Source organism: Balaenoptera physalus (genome assembly GCF_965194825.1).
Source record: "Balaenoptera physalus genome assembly, chromosome: 1".
Classification (NCBI taxonomy): domain Eukaryota; kingdom Metazoa; phylum Chordata; class Mammalia; order Artiodactyla; family Balaenopteridae; genus Balaenoptera; species Balaenoptera physalus.
Genome location: NC_138882.1, coordinates 87,714,273 through 87,739,445, shown reverse-complemented (window position 1 = coordinate 87,739,445; position 25,173 = coordinate 87,714,273). Strand labels below are relative to the sequence as shown.

The 25,173-nt window shown below is 35.6% G+C and overlaps 1 protein-coding gene across 2 annotated transcripts; it reads right to left on the bottom strand.

The window, feature by feature from the left end:
* Nucleotides 1-11: 11 nt before the first annotated feature.
* HORMAD1 (HORMA domain containing 1) lies at nt 12-24,992 on the bottom strand. 2 transcript variants are annotated; one of them, XM_082475221.1, is made up of 15 exons: nt 20,344-20,394; nt 19,425-19,487; nt 18,223-18,367; nt 16,533-16,596; nt 16,065-16,101; nt 13,867-13,887; nt 13,574-13,600; nt 11,941-12,008; nt 10,921-11,072; nt 9,216-9,475; nt 7,083-7,149; nt 6,925-7,001; nt 6,107-6,190; nt 3,542-3,613; nt 12-1,394 (listed from the first exon to the last, which is right to left on the bottom strand). In XM_082475221.1, the coding sequence occupies exons 2-15, from the start codon at nt 19,455-19,457 to the stop codon at nt 1,314-1,316; spliced, it is 1,188 nt and encodes a 395-aa protein (XP_082331347.1). In that variant the 5' UTR covers nt 19,458-19,487; nt 20,344-20,394; the 3' UTR covers nt 12-1,313. The 2 variants fall into 2 exon arrangements, with proteins under 2 accessions (XP_082331347.1, XP_082331346.1); XM_082475220.1 differs by having other exon boundaries at nt 19,425-24,992.
* Nucleotides 24,993-25,173: the final 181 nt, after the last annotated feature.

Genomic DNA, 25,173 nt, shown 5'->3' with positions numbered 1-25,173 from the left:
GATCCAGACAAACACCACCAAAAGGAGGCAGGTTTGGGCTCAACCTGACAGCTGGTCAATCCAATGAAGGAACCTTGGTAGAGAAAGGAAAGAGGGCTGCGCTCCCCACCCCCATTAAACCGGCCAATCAAAGCGTTCAGTGAGCTATCACCAGCTGCCGATCTACAAAGATTTCTGTTGGTCAACCTCAGTGTAGCAGGTGTGTTACTGTAGCAGTGTATACTGTGACAATTAGGTGAGACGGGTTGGGATCCAATAGAGCTAAGAATACATAAACATTTAAAAATTGGTTGTTTTCGACAATTAGCTTATCCCTAACTTTCCTGTTCCAGAAAAACCCGATCTGGGTCAGTTTGTGGACGTTTACTTGGTTTACATTAAACAGGATAGGCACATTTCTACCATAGCATTCATTCTAACATTCTGTATTAGTGCTTGTTACTGGCAAGCCCATGGATAATGTATGTTTTTAGAATATGGCTGCTGAAAATGCAAGAGGCAAACAGACCAAGTTTTAAGCTTTCCTTTTCTAGAGCACAGAAAACAGTCAAGTCTGGAACTGGGTCCCAGGTTTCTCACTAAAAGCACAGTATCTTTCACTACCACTCAGCAGTTCTAGAAAGTGTGCTCAACTCTTGCAAAGTAACATCTACTGAAATGATCTCAAAATTAGTGCCTAAAAGTTTTCTGCTATTTAAATAAAAATTGGAAGCCATGAAAGAGTCTAGATGCTGAACAATATTTTATTTATGCTGCCCAAAATGCCAGACTTTAAAATCATTTTGTCTTGTAGTAAAAAATGTTAAAGAAGTTAAAGCACCACTTTTTAATTGTACATTATATATTATCATGTTAATACACTATATCAAAGTACTGAAGAACATTGTTTTAATAACATGACAGACATAGCCAGTTAAATTGTATAGTTTTAACATAAGTAAAAAGTGAATTACTATCAAAAGTTAATACCAAAATAAACATTATTTACTTCAAAAAATGGCTTTAGAGGACCTTAAACGTTAATATATGTTAAAAGGAAGTGTCCACCAAAATGGAAGATAGATCAATATTGAGTAGATAATTCACAGAATAAATTATGACACTGGTACTTTTTACTCAAAAGTTCTCCTGAGTTTGTCTCAGATAAGATTAAGGATCACAATATGATAGTCAGCTAAGGATTAATTTTAGTGTACTAACTGCTTAAGACTACATGTAAGTTTTCAGAGGTAGGGCAAACACACCTTAAAACAGTAATATAATGTCCTTTAAATGTTGTGAAGAACTTTGCAAACATGCAGAAAAAAATTTTTTTATGTATTTTTCTTTGGTTCACTAAACTTTCTTCTTTTTGGCACTGACTCTTGACTAGAAGAATCAAAGTGATGAAGGACCTGTCAAAAGAAAACAACTACTAAGAATAGATACTTTCCAGTTTAAATGTCTTTAAATTTCGAGCTTTTTCATGTCTCTGAGGGCCCTCCCTTGCTTCCTTCTTTCCTTTCTTCTTTTAAAAAATTGTAACTAACATACCATTTCCTAAGATACGCTAGCTGGGTTCTCTAAAAGTAGGTAAATTTTATTATTGACATATTTATATATCCTGATGGCTGCTGAAACTATAGCCTTACAAAGTATAAGATTTTCATTAGGGATGTTGGAGTAGTTAGAAAGATAGATTTGACATTATGTTCTCAAAATAGTAAAATATTTTGAGGGGAATGAGGGGGGAAAGATTAAAAAATGAGCAGCAAATAGAGAAACATTGCACTTTGGCATCATGTAAGATTTAAATCATGTTTTGTTTTTGTATATGGTGCTTAGCAGTGCCTGATAGATTTTAGAAATTCAATGCACCCTTGAATGAATGGGAGGGTGAATTAGGAAAATTGCTAACAAGATTCTGAGTTATCAAAGTTTTATTTTTCTGGTAAAACTCACTAATGATACAAATTGGATTATGATTTTGCAGAAAAAAATCAAGGCTTAATATACTGGGGAAAAAATTAAAGAACCTAATATATCAGGTTATTCCATTCCCTTCTTAAGATATATAAATTGAAAGCAGTATTAACCAACTAGTATATTTTTGAGATTACCCATTTAACACTTGATTTCTAAAAATAATCTTAAGTTTTCAGTTATCTAATTTTAACCTACTACTAATAATAAAAATTCTGGTTGAAAAAATATAAATATTTATCTCAGAAATGACAAATACATTATCTGATTTGGTAAAATAAGGTTCCAAATATAAGACAACTGTTACAAGATTTAGGTCAAGAAAATTTTCTTTCTTCTAAGGTACTAGGAGGAGATGCTATATTATTAGAGAACATGTGGATTTGGTAACTTATCTTGTTTCTACTTTCTCTAGAAAGCTCAGATCAAATCTGTGGCCCAATTTTAATTCTATATAAATAAAATGGCCTGAATATTCTTGTACTCTCATTTTCTCATTCTATTCATATTTTTCCTGACATAGATCTTTTAAAATTTTATTTTATTTTATTTTTTTAGCATTTTTAATACTTAGTTATTATTAATGATACTCCATTTTTTTAAATATTAATTAATTAATTTATTTAGGCTGTGTTGGGTCTTCGTTTCTGTGAGAGGGCTTTTTCTCTAGTTGCGGCAAGTGGGGGCCACTCTTTCTTTTTTTTTTTATTATTTATTTACTTATTTTATTTTTGGCAGTGTTGGGTCTTCGTTTCTGTGCGAGGGCTTTCTCTAGTTGCGGCAAGTGGGGGCCACTCTTCATCGCGGTGCGCGGGCCTCTCACTATCGCGGCCTCTCTTGTTGTGGAGAACAGGCTCCAGATGCGCAGGCTCAGTAATTGTGGCTCACGGGCCTAGCCACTCCACGGCATGTGGGATCTTCCCAGACCAGGGCTCGAACCCATGTCCCCTGCATTGGCAGGCAGATTCTCAACCACTGCGCCACCAGGGAAGCCCTAAAATTTTATTTTATTTTTATTTATTCTTGGCTGCATTGGGTCTTTATTGCTGCGCGTGGGCTTTCTCTAGTTGCGGTGTGTGGGCTTCTCATTGCAGTGGCTTCTCTTGTTGCGGAGCACAGGCTCTAGGCGTGCGGGCTTCAGTAGTTGTGGCACGCGGGCTCTAGAGTGCAGGCTCAGTAGTTGTGGCGCATGGACCTAGTTGGTCTGCGGCATGTGGGATCTTCCCGGACCAGGGATCAAACCTGTGTCCCCTGAATTGGCAGGCGGATTCTTAACCACTGCGCCACCAGGGAAGTCCCCTGACATTGATTTTTATTTTATAAATTCCTCCAACTATTTCAAATCATTCATGGAATAAGATAGTAAATGTTTACATGGAAAAATTAATAAACCACATAGCATATTTTATTTTAAAATCACCCCATTTTTTAGAATCAAATATATTTAAACAAGATTTGGGTACTAGAGCTCTGAGGTATATCCAGGAATATAATCATATTTATCATTAAATTTAATCTATAGTAATGATATTCTGATACTTGCTATTTTATTCAGCCTATATATTATTATAAGACTTACTGTTTTCGCAGATTTAAGCTGACTTCTCTTCCGATTTTCCTTAGAAGATTTTACTTGTTGATTTCCATTAGCCTCCACAAAGACAGAATAATTACTAATTGGTTTTTTCTCAAAGAACAACCAACATGTTTTTTCAACCGCAGGCAAGCTATATGCGGTTTTTAAAAAAACAACTTTACTGCGATATAATTCAGATACCATACAATTCATCCATTTAAAAGTGTACAAAATTCAGTGATTTTAAGTATATTCACAGAGTTGTGCAACCATCACCACAGTCAATTTTACAGCACTTTCATCCTCCAAAAAGAAATCCTGTACCCTTATAGCTATCACTCCCCTATTCCCCCATCCTCCCGCCAGCATTAAGACCTTCTGTTTCTATACAAATCCCTATTCTGGACTTTCATATAAATGGAACCATATAATATATATATATATATATATATATATAGAGAGAGAGAGAGAGAGAGAGAGAGAGAGTATATGTGTGTGTGTGTGTGTGTGTGTGTGTGTGTGTGTGTGTGTGTGTGACTGGGTTCTTTCACTTAACATAATGATTTTAAGGTTCATCCAAGTTGTAGCACGTACTGGTACTTCATTCCTTTTTATGGCTGAATAATAATAGTCTACTGTATAAATACCACATTTTGTTTATCCATTCATCTGTTACAAACATTTAGGTTTTTTTCCCCACCTTTTGGCTATTGTGAATAATGCTACATATGCAGTTTTTAAAATGAATATTAGATGGTGACAAATTATTAGCTGTCATAGTATTATTCTCTAAAAGTACATACTTATTTTCTGATGCTTGAAATGCACTTTTCAATGATAACTTCCTTAGTATATATATTATTAAATATTTTCATTTCCTGCCCTTTTCTAACCATAATTCAGTCATTATTCTCAAATACAGGAGTACTTTGGTGGAGTAAAGGATAGTAAAGGATACTCATCCTAAAGAAGCTGCCTAGGAAGAACATTTTGCTGCTAGAGGTAGTAATTTTTGAAATTCTTTTATCTCTTGCTTTTCTCAGCACACTAGTTTGAATGCTGCCTTCTACCAGTTCTAACTTCCCATCGAGAATGTGGAAAAAAAGGATACCTAGGGGCTTCCCTGGTGGCGCAGTGGTTAAGAATCTGCCTGCCAATGCAGGGGACACGGTTTCGAGCCCTGGCCCAGGAAGATCCCACATACTGCAGAGCCACTAAGCCTGTGCGCCACAACTACTGAGCCTGCGCTCTAGAGCCTGCAAGCCACAAGTACTGAGCCCACGTGCCACAACTACTGAAGCCTGCGCGCCTAGAGCCCGTGCTCCGCAACAGGAGAAGCCACGACAATGAGAAGCCCGCACACAGCAAAGAAGATCCAACACAGCCAAAAATAAATAAATAAATTAAAAAAAAAAAAAGGATACCTAAAAATGGCACTATCATCAGTGGTGTTCTGGTAAATGTTTACCAAACAGTTCTCTGGGAGAAAGAAATCCTGAGTTGAGGCATTTGCTGATTTCCATGCTATGAATACTCTCATCATGTCCAGTTTCAAGCTGTCAACATGATGTCACTGAATAAAGAGTTGGAAACAAATGCTCCAGCATACCACTGTTAGAGTGTGCTATTTGTTTCCTTACATTTTACAGAATGCTTTTTCTTCACCTCTGAACCTTTGAGAGTAACTTAAGGGTCTAAATAAAATACAAATTTCTATTCAGTACAACTCATACCAAAAACTAAAATAAAGCAGTGGGGGTTTTTTTCTTAAAAAATAAGAGATTCACTTTATGTAAGATATACATAAAACAGTCATTTTTAATGTCTTATTAACAAGATAGTCCATTTACAAGATAGAACATGGGAACAGTTTGGTGTTCTAGGAAATTTCCTTGGGAGTCTGGATGATAGCATCACTTTTCAAAGCCTTTCCTGGATTCCCCTTTCTATTTTTAAAAAAAATAAATTTATTTATTTTTGGCTGCGTTGGGTCTTCATTGCTGCACGTGGGCTTTCTCTAGTTGGGGCAAGCGGGGGCTATTCTTCGTTGCGGCACGCGGGCTTTCCATTAGGGTGGCTTTTCTTGTTGCAGAGCATGGGTTCTAGGCACGTGGGCTTCAGTAGTTGTGGCTCACGGGCTCTAGAGCGTAGGCTCAGTAGTTGTGGTGCACGGGCTTAGTTGCTCTGGGGCATGTGGGATCTTCCTGGACCAGGACTCGAACCTGTGTCCCATGCATTGGCAGGTGGATTCTTAGCCACTGCGCCACCAGGGAAGTCCCTCCGCTCTCTATTGTACCTTCAGTAAAATTAACCATTCTTTCCTTTGTGCCTCTATGTAGCCTATTCAGACTGCTATTATGGCCCTGTATCACTGCTTGTTGACCTCCAATTACTAGACTTTCATCTAAGAGCAAGTTACACCTCCAGCACCTAGTAAAGTACCTGACACATAGTATGTGCTTACCAAACGTTGGTCCAATAAATGAAGTATTAAAAGCAAAATAAACTCAAATATGGGGGGAAATTACAAGGTTAGAATGAAAAACAAATCTAAAGAGATGCTTTTACCATTTTATTCTGAAAGATTTTTCCACTTCTTGTTTTGCTTTCAGACACATCAAGTTCAGATGTTTTACTGACTAACTGCTCAACCTAGAAAAGAAAATAATTACACAAAACCACATAAAATAATATAATAAAAGTTTTTCATAACAATAATGGGGGTCAAAAATTCAATCACATAAAATTTAGGGTCTTGCTATGTTAAGTTAATGAAAACCAATAATTTTGTGTTGGTTCTTACTGTCATAAGAAGTGCAAAGGTAAAGATAGTGAAACTGACACTGTACACAATTGACCATTCACTGAATTCAGAAAGTCCCAAATTATCACTAGGCACCACTCTTCCAGAAGATAAGAACTTCAGCCCACCCCCATTGGAGGAGGGCTGCGCAAAGGAAGGCAGACAACCATCAGTCCCATTATTTTCATGTTGATTTTATCTAAATGTTATTTCAGTATTTTACTGTGTGTAGAAAACAAAATTAAACATGTTCTGCTCCAAGGCAACAAAAATGTATTATATAGTCCATTTGTAAATACAAAGGGTGGTGGAGTTAATAATTGCTTAAGATTTTATTTAGCCTGAAATTCTGAGATTCTCTGAACAGTATTTACGTTCATTACTAAACAAATCAACCAATAACATACTCAAAACTTTTCAACGTATAATTCTCGAATTTTATTAATAAGCATTCTTAATACCTAATTTTCTTCTAAAAGACCTAGAATATAAGAAAATCTGAGAAATAACTAAATAAGCATATAAGCACCTGCCTTTTGAAAAAAATCAAATTAGAAGTGAGATAGAACTGTCAAATTTATACCTGAGAATGAGAAATTGAAAGATCTGGACTTTCTTTAGACCTCATAGTTTCATCTTCTTCACAAACTACACCTGGTTCTGTTAAAAAAAAAAAAAAAGTTAAAATGGTATAAAATTGAATTGGAAGTGAATTAATTTACATTTTCATTAACTCCTCACCTCCAAGATCAGAAGATCCAGGGTTTTTTTTCTGCTCTTCCCTTTTAGTTTCAATGTCAAAATCACCCTACATAATTACATGAAGGAGAAAATGGACACATTTCAAAAAGAAACTAAAACAACTGGGTAGAATATTTATGAACAAATTTGTTTTATGTGAAGGTTAAATATAACATAACACTACAACAACCTTACACTTGCTAGAAATAAAGTGGCCCTATAATTACTATAATAAGGCAACTTATTTATCCAAAGTATAAAATCCTATTTTTTTTACTTTGCAGGGTTGCTTTAAGGCAGATGATAAAAATATACAACTTTCTCAAAAATGTATGATGGTTCTAAGAACACTTAGATCTTACTATTGTTTGAGAGCACTGAATTAGACATGGTCACACAACAAGCTACCACTTCTGTAGCTCTGGAATTTCTGTATAGATATTAGCATAAACTCTGAATATGACCCAACCCTCTTCAGGGAGTTGGGGAAGGATAAGCACAGTTATGGTATGGTAGAAATAGCAAAGGTTTAATGTCTATAATTATTATTCCCTTTGTGACATTTGTCAAAGAGCTTTAAATATTTTTTTTTTTTTTTTTTTTTTTTATTTTTGGCTGCACTGGGTCTCTGTTGCTGCACCCGGACTTTTCTCTAGTTGAGGCGAGCTGGGGCTATTCTATGCTGCGGTGCACTGGCTTCTCATTGCGGTGGCCTCCCTTGTTGCGGAGCGCTGGCTCTAGAGCGCAGGCTCAGTAGTTGTGGCGCACGGACCCAATTGTTCCGTGGCATGTGGGATCTTCCCGGACCAGGGCTCGAACCCGTGTCCGCTGCATTGGCAGGCGGATTCTTAACCACTGCGCCACCAGGGAAGCCCAGAGCTTTAAATATTTTAAAGAACACTTCATAAATCCCAGCCATATTTGTTTATAAGGCAAGACTGGGATTTAGGTTTTAGGAAGAAGATTCCTTCTTCTTTGACTGAATTCGTTAAAAACTGAATTTTCTACTTGTAAGGATGTGGCCACAGAGCCTAAATCAGAATAGTCAGTCTCTATACATAAGAACTGTGGTCATAATTTAGAATAAAATGAGACAAGAGAAAACAACAAAGATGAGATTAAAGAACAATTGTATTAATGATGAAAGATTTTCTAGGAGTGAGGCTATAACAAAAAAAGCTTTTTTTATACTTCAATTCATCCATTCATTCAACCAATACGGAGAATGCATTCCATAAATCTAAGCGTTAGGACAGATGCTTAACGTTATTGAGTGATCAAACACTATGAAAGTATCCTCCTAAGGATAAACTTATTACAAATAAGAAGTGAAAATTCAATTATGGAGATAATTTCAGTTTCAGCTCTGATATGCAAAAAGCTTGGAAGTTGTCACTGTATCTTGTCCTTACAAAATAATGCTGTACAAAATGAAAATCAATGACTTTTCTCAGACACGATTAATGAAACATGTAACTACGAAAGAATTTTAAAACTGTAAAAAAAAAAAAAAAAATCTAAGCGTTAGGGACAGGAGGATTAAAAAGATGAATAAGACACTTTTCCTGCCTTCCAGGAACTTCCAGGCTGCTTCAGGACACTGACCTTCCAGGCCCTGAAGAAATTCAAGCATGAGCACTTAACAGGGGTGTTGTATGGAAGAAAAGATTCCAGCATTAGTTGGGGGATTGGAGTAGTTCAGTGGTCTTCTTTTTTTTTTTTTTTGGCCACGCCACGGGATCTTAGTTCCCCAACCAGGGACTGAAACCAGGCCCTGGCAGTGAAAGCACTGAGTCCTAAACACTGGACCACCAGGGAATTCCGTGGTTTTCAAATTACGCTCCAGACCAAGGGGTTTCCTCAGAGTCCACCATGAGGGTAGGTGAGGTGGTGAGTGGCTGGGCCTCCAGGACCATTCCTTACTTCATTTACAATAGTTGTGTTTTAAATTTCTGAGAATAATGTTGTTTGCATCCAGGTAAAAAGCTTTAAAACCACAAACCTTAACCTTCTTTAAGGTCCCTTCCAAACTTGAGTTTATGATTGTAATAAATATTTATAGCTATTAAAGTCCTCAGGATTGAATCAAACATTCATTACTATTGTTCTTCATAACTCTTTGAATATACTTACACTTACGTAATGCTCCTGTTCATCTTCGAAATCATCTTTGTCCATGAGAATTTTTTGAAGTGGTGTTTTTAATTGTTTTAGTGATAATATAGATGAATCAATATTTTCCATTCGTTCTTTCTCAGTGGTCACTTTTACTTTGAAGGTGTGAAAAGGTGTTGGGACTTCTCCCACATTTAAGTACATAGGCTCCCCTTCAAATATCACTCCTTCACAATCACCATCCTTAAAACCAGGAGGTTGGTAATCTGGGGGTGTAACTGCAGAAAAGTAAGTATAAACTGTGCTGTTCATGAAATTGAAGAAAATACATTAATTTTTATTATTATAAAATATATGCAGATTAAAGAAATTTCAAATAGTATAGAAGGACATATAATAAAAAGTAAAAATCACTCTCCTACTATCTCCAAGTTCCTATTTTATTCCTTAAAGGTAAACTTTTTTCCCTACACTTGACTGACTATGTGACCTTGAGGAAACTACTTGTCATCCTTGATTTGGTTTTCTCATCTGTCAAGTGGGGTAAATACTAGTACCTACCTCATAGGGTCACTGTGGTATTAAAGTCTGTAAAATGCTCAGAACAGAACTGGCACAGAGTAAGTATTCAATAAATGTTAGTTATTATTGTTGATGATTTATGTTCTTCTAGAAGATACGATGCATGTAAAGTATATAATATGTTATATATTTATATAATAAATATATAATAAATATTTACATTATATAATTAATACATGTATATCTCCTTAAAAAACACAAACGAGGTCATACTCTTCTGTACCTAGCTGTTTTTAACATCACTTTTTAAAAAAAATTTATTTAATTTATTTTTATTTTTGGCTGCGTTGGGTCTTCGTTGCGGTGCGCGGGCTTCTCATTGCAGTGGCTTCTCTTATTGCGGAGCACGGCGCGCGGGCTTCAGTAGTTGTGGTGCACGGGCTTAGTTGCTCCGCGGCATGTGGGATCTGCCCGGGCCAGGGCTCGAACCTGTGTCCCCTGCATTGGCAGGCGGATTCTTAACCACTGCACCACCAGGGAAGCCCTTTAACATCACTTTTTAATCTGTTTTTAATATTTTTTGGATAACAATTTATCAGCACATTCTTTTAAATAGCTTGCACAGCACTACTATATAGATGCACCATAATTTATTTACTCAGTCCTCCAATAAACAACTCAAGGTTGTTTCCAGTTTGTTCCTAGTTTAACCAATACATTATGAATATCCTCATAAACATATAACCTTGCAAGTTTGTCTAAGTATATTCCCAAGATACTCTTCTAGCTACAGAATTTCTGGATTAAAGAGAATGTGCCAAATTTTGATACTGCCAAACTGTCCTCTTAAAATGTTACATGGCACCTATATACATTCCCTCAAGAGTATACAAAAGTACCTGCTTACCCCCACACCCTTGCCAACAATGATTTTACAAGTTTTACTGATCCGATAACTGAAAAATGGTATCTCATTGCTTCACTTCCTTAGTTATGAATGAGGTTGAACTTCACGTGGTCATGTTCAGACCACTGGAGAAGTTGTGTATATTTTTTCAAATACTGATATTAAATGTAAATTTTATAATTTCAAAAATATATATAACAATTTAGGTGCTTACAAACATTTGGGATGGAAACTGTTTCAATGACAAGAAAATATACAGATACCAACTGAAACAGGATGAACTGGAAATAGTACCTTCATCGTAGTAAAAAAGTTTCATGGTCAAACAAACATCATTAGGTAAAGGTCCCAGATTTTGCATTAGAACATAAATCTTGCGAATGAGAAGAATACTTGCTTTCTTGGTGTCAGCAGATGACATACTAGATTCACTGATTTGGTTTTTACTGGAAGAGAATCACATTAATTTCTTTTATAGCACCCATGGCTTCTAATAACATAACTTCACATTTTACTACTTGAGATTCTTATTCCCATTAAAGCATTAAGTTGTTAAGTTAAAAATTGTGATATAATGTGTTTTAATGCCACTATTATAAAAATTAATATCACTGTTAATATTATTATTATAAACTAATTTACATATATTAAATTAATATGCATTTTATACAAGATGTTTAAAGGAAACAAATGATGGAATTTTATTGTATTTTTTTTTTTATTTTTAAAAATTTATTTATTTTATTTTTGGCTGCACTGGGTCTTCATTGCTGCGTGCGGGCTTTCTCTAGTTGCGGCGAGCGGGGGCTACTCTTCGTTGTGGTGCATGGGCTTCTCATTGCGGTGGATTCTCTTGTGGAACACAGGTTCTAGGCACGCAGGCTTCAGCAGCTGTGGCACGCGGGCTCAGCAGTTGTGGCCCACGGGCTCTAGAACACAGGCTCAGTAGTTGTGGCGCACGGGCTTAGTTGCTCCACGGCATGTGAGATCTTTGTGGACCAGGGATCGAACCCGTGTCCCCTGCATTGTCAGGTGGATTCTTAACCACTGCGCCACCAGGGAAGCCCTTTATTGTATTTCTAATCACTTAAGCATACAGTCGCTTTCCTACTCTTTGGCTCTGTTTCACAATCAAAACAGTATATAATTAGCCACAGAATTCTGGCTTGCAGCCACTCCAAGGATATTTTGTATCCTTGATGGTTAATTGGGGATGTTTGAGAAGTTTCAGAATTATTCCTGAAGTTTAGGTATATAGTATTAATATGAATAAGTGGCAATCTGTAATACAAAAAGAAAACTATAGAACAATACCTCATGAAGTCCATGATTGGTCCATTACTGGTGTACTTGAATTTAAACTGGTAACATTCTGAAATTGTCTTAAATAGAAAATACTGCAGTTATGAATCTGATATACAGTACCCGTGGCCAAGTAGCTATATATAGCTTTTGTATGACTCACCATTTATTTAATAATTTTTTCTGCATGTTAATCCCTATTCGTCCATTGAAACTTTCCAGTCCTAATAGTCAATTCCCAGGGTCTGGGATTTGGGGCTTCAGTGTTGGAGAGATAGTTATTCCCCCAGTCATTGCAATGTATGTTTTATATACCAGAGAGAAGGAACTCAGCAGGCAGGTGAGGGAGGCAGCACATCTCTTCCTCTAACAGAATGGCTAAGCACAGGGCTTCAATCCTTGGTAACCACAAGCAAGTCATTTAAGCCTCCTAAGTCTCAGTTTCCCCAGCTAATAAAAGGGGTTGAAAATAGTACCTATCTCATTGGTGCCTATGAATATTTATCAAATGGGATAATTTATATACAGCCCTTAATAAAGTATCTGGCACACTAAGCATTCAATAAATATTAGTGCATCAGCAATATTGCTCTTTTACTGAAAGAAAAAATGTGCAACTATAAAACATCTTCACATGTACATTTTCTGTACACTTTCTGAACAGTTAGTTTCTGAGCAATCAAATAATTCATAGCCTTTGCCCATATGATTTTGTCACCATGGGCATATATTAAGCATTAATTGTAGGCTTAATTTGTAGTATCAAAGAAAAGACATTCCTAGCTCTCTTGAAGCTCTAATACTTTTATTGCTTTCTTTATATTCCATTGCTCACTTAGGGATGGGGTTAGCTTTCTCTTTCTTTTTTAAAAATCTGCTTCTCCATGACTGAATGAAACACTATATTGTAACAGCTATAGTGTAATGGGTAAGCACTCAGATCATGAACTGGTCTTCTTAGGTCCAAATTCTGGTTCTGCCACTATGACCTTACACAGGAAACCCTGTATCTAGGTTTCCTCATCTATAAAGTGGATATGATAATGATATATTACCTCATGAAGGTTATAATGAATAAATGAGATAATGCACATGAAACCCCAAAGAACAGAGCCTAGGAATAGTAAGCACTCAGTAGATCTTTCCCCTTTGTTTCTTGTCCTCTGGTTTTCCCTTTCATTTATTATAACCCTTTCTTTCCTTTAATTGTCAGATGAACAGGTAGATGTGACTGGATTGGGGTGAATATTCAAAGATTAAGGATGAGTATCTTATTTTTCTCAAACTCAAACATTTTATAATTCTAAAAAAAGAATACAATTAAAAAATATTGCAAAGAACCAGAAGTCAGGAGATTTAGGTTATTTCTAATGGTTTGTCTTTGTGGCCTAGGCTCAGTCACGTAATCTCTCTTGTAGTAAGTGTATTAATCTGTTTAAAGATAACAATACAAGCCCTGTCTTACCTCAAAAAAGTCTTTATGAGGTTCAAATTTTGAAAATATATGTGAAAGTGCATTGATAAAAGCACAGTTAAAAGCAGTGGATATTATTACATTATATTTTTATGTTACTTATAGATATTAGAGGCATTATGGTTTTTTTTTTTTGGCATTATGTTTTTTTACTAACTTAAGCATACTTACCTGAGGGTCTTCTGGATTAGTGTATACCTATTTAAAAATAATTTACAATTTAGTAAATTGTAGAGGCTAAGTATTCAAGGAGAACTAAATTGGATATTTAGACTAAAATAGTAAATGAATTCAGTAAAACAAAATACAAAATGACCCCCTCAAAATATTCGCTACTTTTCCATTGAATAGATCAGTAGTTTGTATCAAGTGACATGATCAATAGGTGGTTTTAATGTTATTTAATTAAGCAAGGCTGAATTTGACAGTCTTTAAAAAAGAATATACAATTTAAAAATACTTACAGCTAGAACAACCATCCTTAGCTGAAACATAACAAAGAACAAAAATCTTATTATTTTTTAAAATTAATTAAATTTTTATTATCATAGTTTAAATATTATGTTTCAGGTGTACAACATAGTGACTCACAATTTTTAAAGGTTATACTCCATTTATAGTTATTATAAAATATTGGCTATATTCCCTGTGCTATACAATATATCCTTACAGCTTATTTATTTTATACATAGTAGTTTATAAAAATCTTATTTTTATTCTATAAAATATTTTTGCATGATGGACCATAAGAATTCTTTGTCCTATTTCAAATTTATTCCTAATAAAAATAATCTTGCATTAAATAGACTTCATATGATGCAGGTAAAGCTATACCTCAGATATCTTTCTCTATTCCCCAAAATATCTATTTCTAGTTGACTTACTGAAGGCCGAAATTCATATCACTAACTTAAGCAAACAGGGGCATTACTGCCAGTTACAAGGAAAATATATATTGTGAAATAACACATTAAATATTACCAGTATGAGAACTGATTTTGAAAAGAGAAAAAAGAGAGTTCAGGGCCCTGCTCATTTAGTAAAGGGAAGAGGCTTTGGAGACTATAGGAAAAGAGAATCACAGGAAATCATTCACTCAAGTAATCTGCCAAAATCTGAGTCATCCTTGATTTGGATCTTTTCCTTATACTCCAGAACCAATCGTCAACAAGTCCAGTCAGTTCTGCCAGATATATCCTGAATCTTCTCATTTTTCTCCTTTGCCATCCTGGTCTAAGCCACCATTATTTTTTATCAGTACTGTAGTAATGGATTAAGTGCCATTCTCCTTAATTCCAATCTTATTCTTCTTCTACAGTACATTCTCTAAATAGTAGTTCAGAGTGATTTTTCTTTTAATTTAGAATATAAATCAAATGATGTTACAGTTCTACTCAAAACCTTCAAATGGCCTTTATTTACACCTAAAATAAAATCCAAACTCTTTTTTTTTTAAATACTTTTTTTTTTTTTGATGTGGACCATTTTTAAACTCTTTATTGAATTTGTTACAATATTGCTTCTGTTTTATGTTTTGGTTTTTTGGCCCTGAGGCATGTGAGATCTTAGTTCCCTGATCAGGGATTGAACCCGCACCCGCTGCATTGGAAAGCAAAGTCTTAACCACTGGACCACCAGGGAAGTCCCAAAATCCAAACTCTTTACCTACACAGTTCTGAATGCTCTGGCCCTGTCCATCTCCACAGGTTTATCTCCTGCTGCTCTCTTGTGCTGCTCATCACACTCTAATCATTCTGGCCTTCTGTTTGTTCCTTGAACTCTCCAAACCCCCCTCCAACTCTTTGCATTTGCTGCTCTGTCAGGAATATTCTCCCAAAATCAGTGCCTAGCTGGTTTCTTCTAATTCAAGTCTCAGCTTAAATATCACCCCCTCAGAGAAGCTCCTCAGACTACCCTATCTAAAGTTACCCCATCTCTCCATTTGCCACATACTTTTTCTTAAAATGTTAATGGCAGTTAACACTATTGGATGTTATCTAACTTCCTTGTTTTATTGACTATTTTCCCATTATAGAAGGGACACTCTTTGTCTTGTTGACCATTGTTAGCTTACCCAGATCCTACCTAGAATACGTGCCTAGCACAGAGCAGGCACTCAATATTTAATGAATATTAAATACATAATGTCTTAATGAGGGAGGTTGGTGAACATGGATAAAATTTTATCTTTTTCATAATTTTTTTTAGAGTTGGACTTCTTTGTATATGTTGATACAAACATAAGCTAAGTAAGTATACAAAAAGGCTTGTCACAATTTAACCTAGACTACATGTAAATTTATTTCTGAACTCTCATGAAGAAATAATTTATTAAATTATTAGTATAAACATGATTATAGAAGGCATGTGAAACTAATGAATAAACTATTTTAAAAGACTTTTTAATTCATTAAGTTTTTGTAAGTTAATATGTGTTATTAATACAAATGAGTGTTAACAACCAAAACTTGGCAAAATTTGTAAAGTATTAATTCTGTTTGCTTTAAATGAGTTGAAAATTAGTCTTTAAAATATTCAAATTTTCAGCTTTGGACTGGCTTATGCCCAAGTTAGTTTAAGTTAATCTTTTACTACATGTAACGGCTGTTACATTTGTAGAATATAAACTGTAGAAAAAAAGGATAAAGAGATACCGACTTACATATTTTTTCTGTAAAGCATCATAGCATCCTAACATCCTAAAAAATAATCAAGGATTCATTTTTAGACTGAATGCACTTCCAGAAAATAGTTCTTTTAATAAGTCTCCATATTATCTCATTACTAAATAATACACAGTTTTATTATTAAAGCTTCCTTCTTATTAACTAGCTTAAAATAATAAAACAATGTGGCAGAAATATAAAATGTCAATAGGGGATGGAAGGAAAGGAAGATAGAAAATATCTGGCAGCTATTTGTGAGGAACAATAATAGGAAAGTGAAGCCTGCTCACATGGAGCATGAAATAAAGTAAAATTTTAATGCAAAAATCCAAAGACCTGCAAAAATGGTATCCAGAGTTAAAGAGGGAATCACTAAAACTGGGTTAAACACTTAAAGGTACCCAAGGCACAAAAAAATGTGATTTAAGAAAAAATAATTTTCTTTCATTAGGTATTTCACTTACCACTTCACTAACTGTGTAGATCCTGGACAATTCTTATCTTCTTTCAGAATTTTGACATACAAATCTAAATGCAAAAATAATGATATAAATATAGAGCTACTTAAGATTAGCAAACAACTAGAAATTTAAATGAAGATTATTTTCTTCAGCTGTGTATTACAGGTTTATTATTAATGGCAATTAACTTCCAGATGATTGATGTTAATATAATTAAAGGAAGAAAGTTTACGTGGAAACAAATAATCTTTTTATCCTTATTATAAAATGGCATCATAATGATTATGATGCATGTTGATGGGTAGAAAAATGTTTCCATTTTAATGGTCTGGGAAGATCCCACATGCCGCGGAGCGACTAGGCCCGTGAGCCACAATTACTGAGCCTGCACATCTGGAGCCTGTGCTCCGCAACAAGAGAGGCCGCGATAGTGAAGAGGCCCGCGCACCGCGATGAAGAGTGGCCTCCGCTTGCTGCAACTAGAGAAAGCCCTCGCATAGAAACGAAGACCCAACACAGCCATAAATAAATAAATAAATAAATAAATTTTTTAAAAAATAAAAAATAAATAAAAACTATAGAAACTTAGATATAACACTTTCATGCCATTGTTATCCAAGAGTCTTAGCATATTTGCTATGGACACTTATCCCAGTAAAATACTTGTAAAAGGCCAAGAAGTTAACAGGCTATCAGAGCCCTGTAAGGAAGCAACAAGTAATATAGAGGAAAGGACGAGATCGCTCAGTCTCAGGTTCCTTATCAGAAAAATAGGAATAATATCTAACTCATAGGTCTGTAATGTGAACTAACAAGATATCATACATAACATGGTGCTTAACATATTGCCCACAGAGTTGGTGTACAATGTTAGGTATACATTATGTGCTAGGCAATAAGTTATTATTATAGTATAAACTGGCTCCATTACTTTTACTTCTTTAAAATAACACAAGAACATACACTACCACTGTAGGAGGTTATAAATAGGATGTTTTTACTATTTACTTCATCATTATAAGAATAATGTCAGGTGATATTATACTTGAGAGATTAAGGGAAATTTTTATGTTAAGTGCTTTCAAAGGTATTGAATATACTTTTTAAAAAAATCACTTAGATGTCCACACAAAAACTTGTACAGGAATGTGGCATTATTTATAATAGCCAAAAAGTGGAAACAACCCAATGTTCATCAATTGATGAGTGGATAAATAAAATGTGGTATATTCATATAATGGAATATTATTCAGCCATAAAAAATGAAGTAATAATCCATGCTACAAAATGAATGAACCTTAACAACATTATGCCAAGTGAAAGAAGCCAGTCACAAAGGACCACATATTGTATGATTTCATTTATTTGAAATGGCTAGAATAGGCAAATCCATAAAGACAGAAAGCAGATCGGTGGTTGCCTAGGACTGGGAAGTGGGGGAAGTGGATAGTGACTTAATGGGTATGGGGTTTCCTTTTAAGGTGATGAAATGTTCTAAAACTGACTGTGGTGAATATACCTAAAATCAATGAATTGTGCACTTTAAATGAGTGAATTGTTAAATATGCGAATCATATCTCAATAAAGCTGTTATTATAAAAACAAAATCCCTAAGTCAAAAATTATCATTTTAGAGCAAGCCAAAATAAAAATAACATCTTTAAAGAAAGTCTTTAAATAAAAATTATATTACCATCTAGGTATCTTGTTCCATAAGCACATTCTGGGAATATTCCTCTCAAATACGTGATGCAGGATATTGAAACTGCTAGAAGCCTCTTCACTAACATTAAAGACTGCTGCTCAGTTGACATCTTACTGGGAAATACCAACGCACTCTAAATTCAAGGGAAATTAAAACATTTTATTTAGATTTACTAAAAATACAGTCTTCCTGAACTTAAAAGTAGATCTAGGGCTTCCCTGGTGGTGCAGTGGTTGAGAATCTGCCTGCCAATTCAGGGGACACGGGTTCGAGCCCTGGTCTGGGAAGATCCCACATGTCGCGGAGCAACTAGGCCCGTGAGCCACAATTACTGAGCCTGCGCGTCTGGAGCCTGTGCTCCGCAACAAGAGAGGCCGCGACAGTGAGAGGCCCGCGCACGGCGATGAAGAGTGGCCCCCGCTTGCCGCAACTGGGGAAAGCCCTCGCACAGAAACGAAGACCCAACACAGCCAAAAATAAATAACTAAAATAAAGAATTATAAAGTAGCATAATTACATGTTACAAAAATGATATTCATTAAAAAAAAAAAGTAGATCTAATTTTTTGCATAAGCATGGTACTTTCCCAAAGAATTTTTAACCATAGCAGTTAGTAGTCCCCCCAAAATCAGAGTGGCTTCTAAAATGTGAGGGTGTTTGCAGGGTAGCAGCCTAAAGGTAACATGCAAAAAATGCTTAAGAATCGTGTTAGAAATCCCTTGCAGGTTAACTGTCTGTAACTGCATAATACATGGATAGATAACACTGATTTTCTCTTTAGTCACTGACTGGGTTTAACACAGGTAACTGTAATGCAAGATCTGTGAAGGGAAGACAATTTTATGTTTGTCTGTGGGGCATAAAAATTCATTTTCTAGGAGCGGACTGCATGAGTGATAATTTCATCAAAGGAACCTAATAGCATTCATTGATACCTAATGTGAACTGAATTTGAACCAGCAATTTAATACAATGCATCAAGCATCCAATAGAATTCTCCATTAATTCAACTTAGTTTAGCAAATATCTTCATTTCTTAAAACATTGAGTTTACTGATATCATTAAACCCTCAAAGAGTTGACTCTAACTTTCAAACATAAAAATAGTTGAGACTTCAAGAAACAATAAAATTAGCTAAATTAAAATATAGTACAATACAAGATTATAAAAAAAATACAAGAAATCATACCATGGAGATTCTCTGCAATTGTGCAGTGGCCATCCTCTGATAAAGTATTTTCTTTAATTCAACCTTGTGACACAAATACAAGCTTTAACTTCAGATCTTATTTTTATCACTAATTTGGTTTACTATATGTAAAGTCAGAAAGAATTTTATGTGACTAAATGACAGGATGTTTTTTAACTTAAAATGGAATCTTTGAAAACAGATTCATTTTGCTGTAGAACTCTTTTGAGTAAAGTGCTAATTTTAAACCCTTTGACTAGTAACCCTCACATAAAAGGGTTATTAAGAAAGCTCTTTAAAAGACCTTTTTAAAAAAGCAAAATCTTCTATTTTTCTTCACAGTATTCAAACATTGACAACATTACACAAGTAGGTAATGAAAAACTACCCCTGCCAAATCCTTTAAAATAATCTTTTAATTTTTGTTTTAAATTTGTAGTTTCAAAATGACCAAATCAGGTTAACTTTCCTCCCCGGAACTTGAGCATGGCTCTGGATATAACACATTGTCTTATTCTGTGGAACAACAATAAAAGAACAACAGAAAATATTCTAGATATTTTGGACTGATTTTGATTTCTCAATTCTTTGATATTTTGAAATAAGTTTCGATATTTTTGGTTCCAATTTTATCTTTCTTAACCAGACAATTCATCTAGAAGACTTCACAGAAGAGTCTATTTACTGTAAACATTTAAATTTATCCTGATAATTCTGGACCAGAGGCCAGAACTCACCTATTCTCAAGAACCTCTGTGAAAAATAAGTAGGTACACATTTTCCCCCTCCCCCAAATGTTTCGCCGTTAAGGCGTTAAGAAACTTAAAAGTAGGTGGGAGGTAACAGGAAAAGACATTAAAAAGCAAAAGAATAAAAGAAAAGGGAAAGAAAGGAAATAAAGAAAACAAACATGTATTACGTAACGTCTGAGGGTCCGGCGGCAGCGACCAGGAGAGAGGCACGACGTGGCACGAGCTTTGCCCAATGCGCTTGCGCCTTCCTTCAACGGTAGCCAGCGGAGGCGAGACAGTAGCCTTTTGACCTTTGGTCGGGGTCACCTTTCCCGCCAAGAGCAGCGCAAGGTGCGCTGGGAACCCCGAGAGCCTGAAGGACTCGTCTCAGCCAGAAAAGCCGCATATCAGCGGGGGAAGGTTAATTGCATGTGCTAAGCATTCCCGATATACATAGCCGTCTTACAGTGACCAAAGTGTTCTCAACGGCCATTTAATTAGTCAAATTAATTTCTGATTATTTTCTAACTTTTGATTTTGTTATTGGATCTACCACATACTGCATTCACGCTTCACAGTTCCTGTGTCTTCAGGAAACCAGCTGCCCTAGCAGTCTCCTACCTAGATGTTTCCACTGTGCTATGTCTGTGGGGACAGTGTTAGCTTTACTGTAATTAATGTCTCATTTAGAAGCAAAATAATAAGCTCAGAGCTGGTAGGTAGTTGGAGATTGTCTAGTAATACAAACTTCTTAGTTTGCAGATTGTTATATATGCAAATAAGTTGTGTTAGTAGTGTAGACATATATTAATTACTCATAAACTTTGGTATGTCTGCATTACCAGTTAGAAAACAGCCACCCCAGATATGAAAAGATTTTCCCAGAGTCAATTAGGAGAGGAATGAAGACCAGAACCCTGTTTTCAGGGTCAAAAATAGTGAAAATCCCCTGGTCTATTTATTTTGCTTCATATTTCCCTTACACTTAAAGTTTTGTAAATAATTAAACAGAAACCTCAATTAAATAGAGTTGGGAGATCAGAATGGGGAGTTCTCATGCCCTGAGAGGGAGCAGAGTCCAATAGGAAGGACTCCAAAGAGTACTTCCCAGGACTTCTGCTGCCAGTGTCCTTGTCCCCACGGTGAGCCACAGCCGCCCTCTGCCTCTGCAGGAGACCCCCCAACACTAGGAGGTAGGTCTGGTTCAGTCTCCTATGGGGTCACTGCTCCTTCCCTTGGATCCCAATGCACACACTACTTTGTGTGTGCCCTCCAAGAGTGGAGTCTCTGTTTCCCCCAGTCCTGTCGAAGTCCTGCAGTCAAATCCCACTAGGCTTCAAAGTCTGATTCTCTAGGAATTCCTCCTCCCGTTGCCGGACCCGCAGGTTGGGAAGCCTGACGTGGGGCTCAGAACCTTCACTCCAGTGGGTGGACTTCTGTGGTATAATTGTTCTCCAGTTTGTGAGTCACCCACCCAGTGGTTATGGGATTTGATTTTATTGTGATTGCGTCCCTCCTACCGTTTCATTGCGGCTTCTCCTTTGTCTTTGGATGTGGGGTATATTTTTTAGTGAGTTCCAGTGTCTTCCTGTGGATGACTGTTCACCAGTTAGTTGTGATTCTGGTGTTCTCGCAAGAGGGAGTCTCTTATATGTTGTTTTTTTTTTTAATTTAATTTAATTTATTTTTTTATACAGCAGGGTTTAAAAAAATTTTTTTTAATTTAATTTTATTTATTTTTTTGTACAGCAGGTCCTTATTAGTCATCAATTTTATACACATCAGTGTATACATGTCAATCCCAATCTCCCAATTCATCACACCACCACCCCCACCCCCACCCCCCACGGCTTTCCCCCCTTGGTGTCCATACATTTGTTCTCTACATCTGTGTCTCAATTTCTGCCCTGCAAACCGGTTCATCTGTACCATTTTTCTAGGTTCCACATATATGTGTTAATATATGATATTTGTTTTTCTCTTTCTGGTTTACTTTACTCTGCATGACAGTCTCTACAAATGACCCAATTTCATTCCTTTTTATGGCTGAGTAATATTCTATTGTATATATGTACCACATCTTCTTTATCCATTCACCTGTTGATGGGCATTTAGGTTGCTTCCATGACCTGGCTATTGTAAATAGTGCTGCAATGAACATTGGGGTGCATGTGTCTTTTTGAATTATGGTTTTCTCTGGGTATATGCCCAGTAGTGGGATTGCTGGATCATATGGTAGTTCTATTTTTAGTTTTTTAAGGAACCTCCATACTGTTCTCCATAGTGGCTGTATCAATTTACATTCCAACCAACAGTGTAGGAGGATTACCTTTTCTCCACACCCTCTCCAGCATTTGTTGTTTGTAGGTTTTCTGATGATGCCCATTCTAACTGGTGTGAGGTGATACCTCATTGTAGTTTTGATTTGCATTTCTCTAATAATTAGTGATGTTGAGCAGTTTTTCATGTGCTTATTGGACATCTGTATGTCTTCTTTGGAGAAATGTCTATTTAGCTCTTCTGCCCACTTTTGGATTGGGTTGTCTGTTTTTTTAATATTGAGCTGCACGAACTGTTTATATATTTTGGAGATTAATCCTTTGTTGATTCATTTCCAAATATTTTCTCCCATTCTGAGGGTTGTCTTTTCATCTTGTTTGTAGTTTCCTTTGCTTTGCAAAAGCTTTGAAGTTTCATTAGGTCCCATTTGTTTATTTTTGTTTTTATTTCCATTATTCTAAGAGGTGGATCAAAAAAGATCTTGCTGTGATTTATGTCAAAGAGTGTTTTTCCTATGTTTTCCTCTAAGAGTTTTATAGTGTCCAGTCTTACATCTACGTCTTAATCCATTTTGAGTTTATTTTTGTTTATGATGTTAGGGAGTGTCCTAATTTCATTCTTTTACATGTAGTTGTCCAGTTTTCCCAGAACCACTTATTGAAGAGACTGTCTTTTCTCCATTGTATATCCTTGCCTCCTTTGTCATAGATTAGTTGACCATAGGTGCATGGGTTTATCTCTGGGCTTTCTATCCTGTTCCATTGATCTATATTTCTGTTTTTGTGCCAGTACCATATTGTCTTAGTTACTGTAGCTTTGTAGTATAGGGTGAAGTCAGGGAGTCTGATTCCTCCAGCTCCATTTTCTTCCCTCAAGACTGCTTTGGCTATTCGGGGTCCGAATAGCCCCAAAGAGTCTTATATGTTTTTAATGGCATTGTCCAGTGGACTCCTAGTTCTGGAATGTTTAAGTCCTCTTGTTTCTTTACCTTTTTTTTATCCAGTTAAAAGTTTTGTCAACTTCTATGGTGTCTCCCAGATTTGCTCTTTGTTTTTGATTTGTTTGTAAATTTTTTCCTTTTTTTCACAGTTACAAAATTTGTCCAGGGTTTTAGCACCACACATATACTTGCTGTAATACCTTCAAGCTAGTATTCTTCTTTTTATTTTCTTCAAATCATCCTATATAGTTTCCAGAGTAAGACTTTTTAAAAATTTCTTTTTTGATTTAACATTTTTATTTTATTTTATTTTTTGTATAAACTATTTTATTTTTTAAAAAAGGCTTTTTATTTCTGTAAGTTTGAAATTACTTATGGCTAAAAATTTCTCCTTATGTTAGACATACAATAAAGATTTTTGTTAAATATTTCATTATTCTACTTACTAGTTCAGAGTTTCTTCACCTGGGATCCACGGATTCCTAAAGGATACATGGATATAATTCAGAAAATCTGTGGATTTTTATGGGGAAAACAATAACATCTTTATTTTCATTAACCTCTAACTGAAAGCATTTCCTTCAATTCTGAACATAGTTCATAAACCACAGTAATATTAGCAATACTTGTAATTCTATCACCCAAAGAAAACTCAGATATTTTTGTATCACATTACAGTTTTTTCAGGTATCTTCAAATATCATTTATACTTGTCACTATTTCAAATTTAAGATAGTTATTAACTCTTGTTATTTAATGCATTTTTAAAGAAGCATGTTTATGATGAACTTCCCAGGATCCTTCTCAGTGATGTAAGTTGCTGAGCCAAGTGTTATTTTAGCCATGGTTGTGCCTCTAGTTTATGTAAAACATACACACGTCACTTAACCCTGTTTGTGGATGAAATGTCTATATCTTGAGTATATCAAGCAAAATAAAGGTGAAAGCATTCTTGAAAAAAAAAGAAACATGTTTATTACTATAACACAAAGTTATATTTAAAAATTTTAATAACTGTATTTCAATATAATCAGCATCTTTTGTAATTCTATGCGTTTTATTTTATGGATTTAAAAACATTATTCTGAGAAGGTGTCCATAGGCTTAATGAGACTGACAAAGGTTAAGAACCTATGTTTTTGTTCCATTTACAGTGCTTGAAAAATTGTGGGCGAAATAAAAATTAAAGAATAATCAACTAAATACTTTTTATTTTAATTTAATTTAATTAATTTATTTATTTTGTCTGCATTGGGTCTTTGCTGTGGTGCACGGGCTTTCTCTAGTTGTGGCTAGTGGGGGCTACTCTTCGTTGTGGTGTGTGGGCTTCTCATTGCAGTGGCTTCTCTTGTTGCAGGGCATGGGCTGTAGGTGCACGAGCTTCAGTAGTTGTGGCACGTGGGCTCAGTAGTTGTGGCACACGGGCTTGGTTGCTCCACGGCATGTGGGATCTTACCAGACCAGGGATTGAACCCGTGTGCTCTGCGTTGGCAGGCAGATTCTTAACCACTGTGCCACCAGGGAAGTCCAACTAAATACTTTTTAACTACAATGTTTCTCTACACTTTTGATGATATTCATATATTATTACCATGTTTTTATAGTGAGCAATTCTTTTTTTTTTTTTCTTTTTTTAATAAATTTTATTTATTTATTTATTTATTTTTGGCTGTGTTGGGTCTCCGTTGCTGTGTGTGGGCTTTCTCTAGTTGTGGCGAGCGGGGGCTATTCTTCATTGGGGTGCATGGGCTTCTCATTGCGGTGGCTTCTCTTGTTGCGGAGCACGGGCTCTAGGTGC

Coding starts and splice junctions, on each gene's coding strand:
- HORMAD1 (XM_082475220.1), bottom strand. CDS start 19,457: ATGGCCACTGCACAATTGCAGAGAATCTCCATG. Junction 13,601..13,866: donor TAAGGATGGTTGTTCTAGCT/GTAAGTATTTTT, acceptor ATTTTTAAATAG/GTATACACTAATCCAGAAGA. Junction 1,395..3,541: donor AGCTTAAATCTGCGAAAACA/GTAAGTCTTATA, acceptor TTCTTTTGACAG/GTCCTTCATCACTTTGATTC.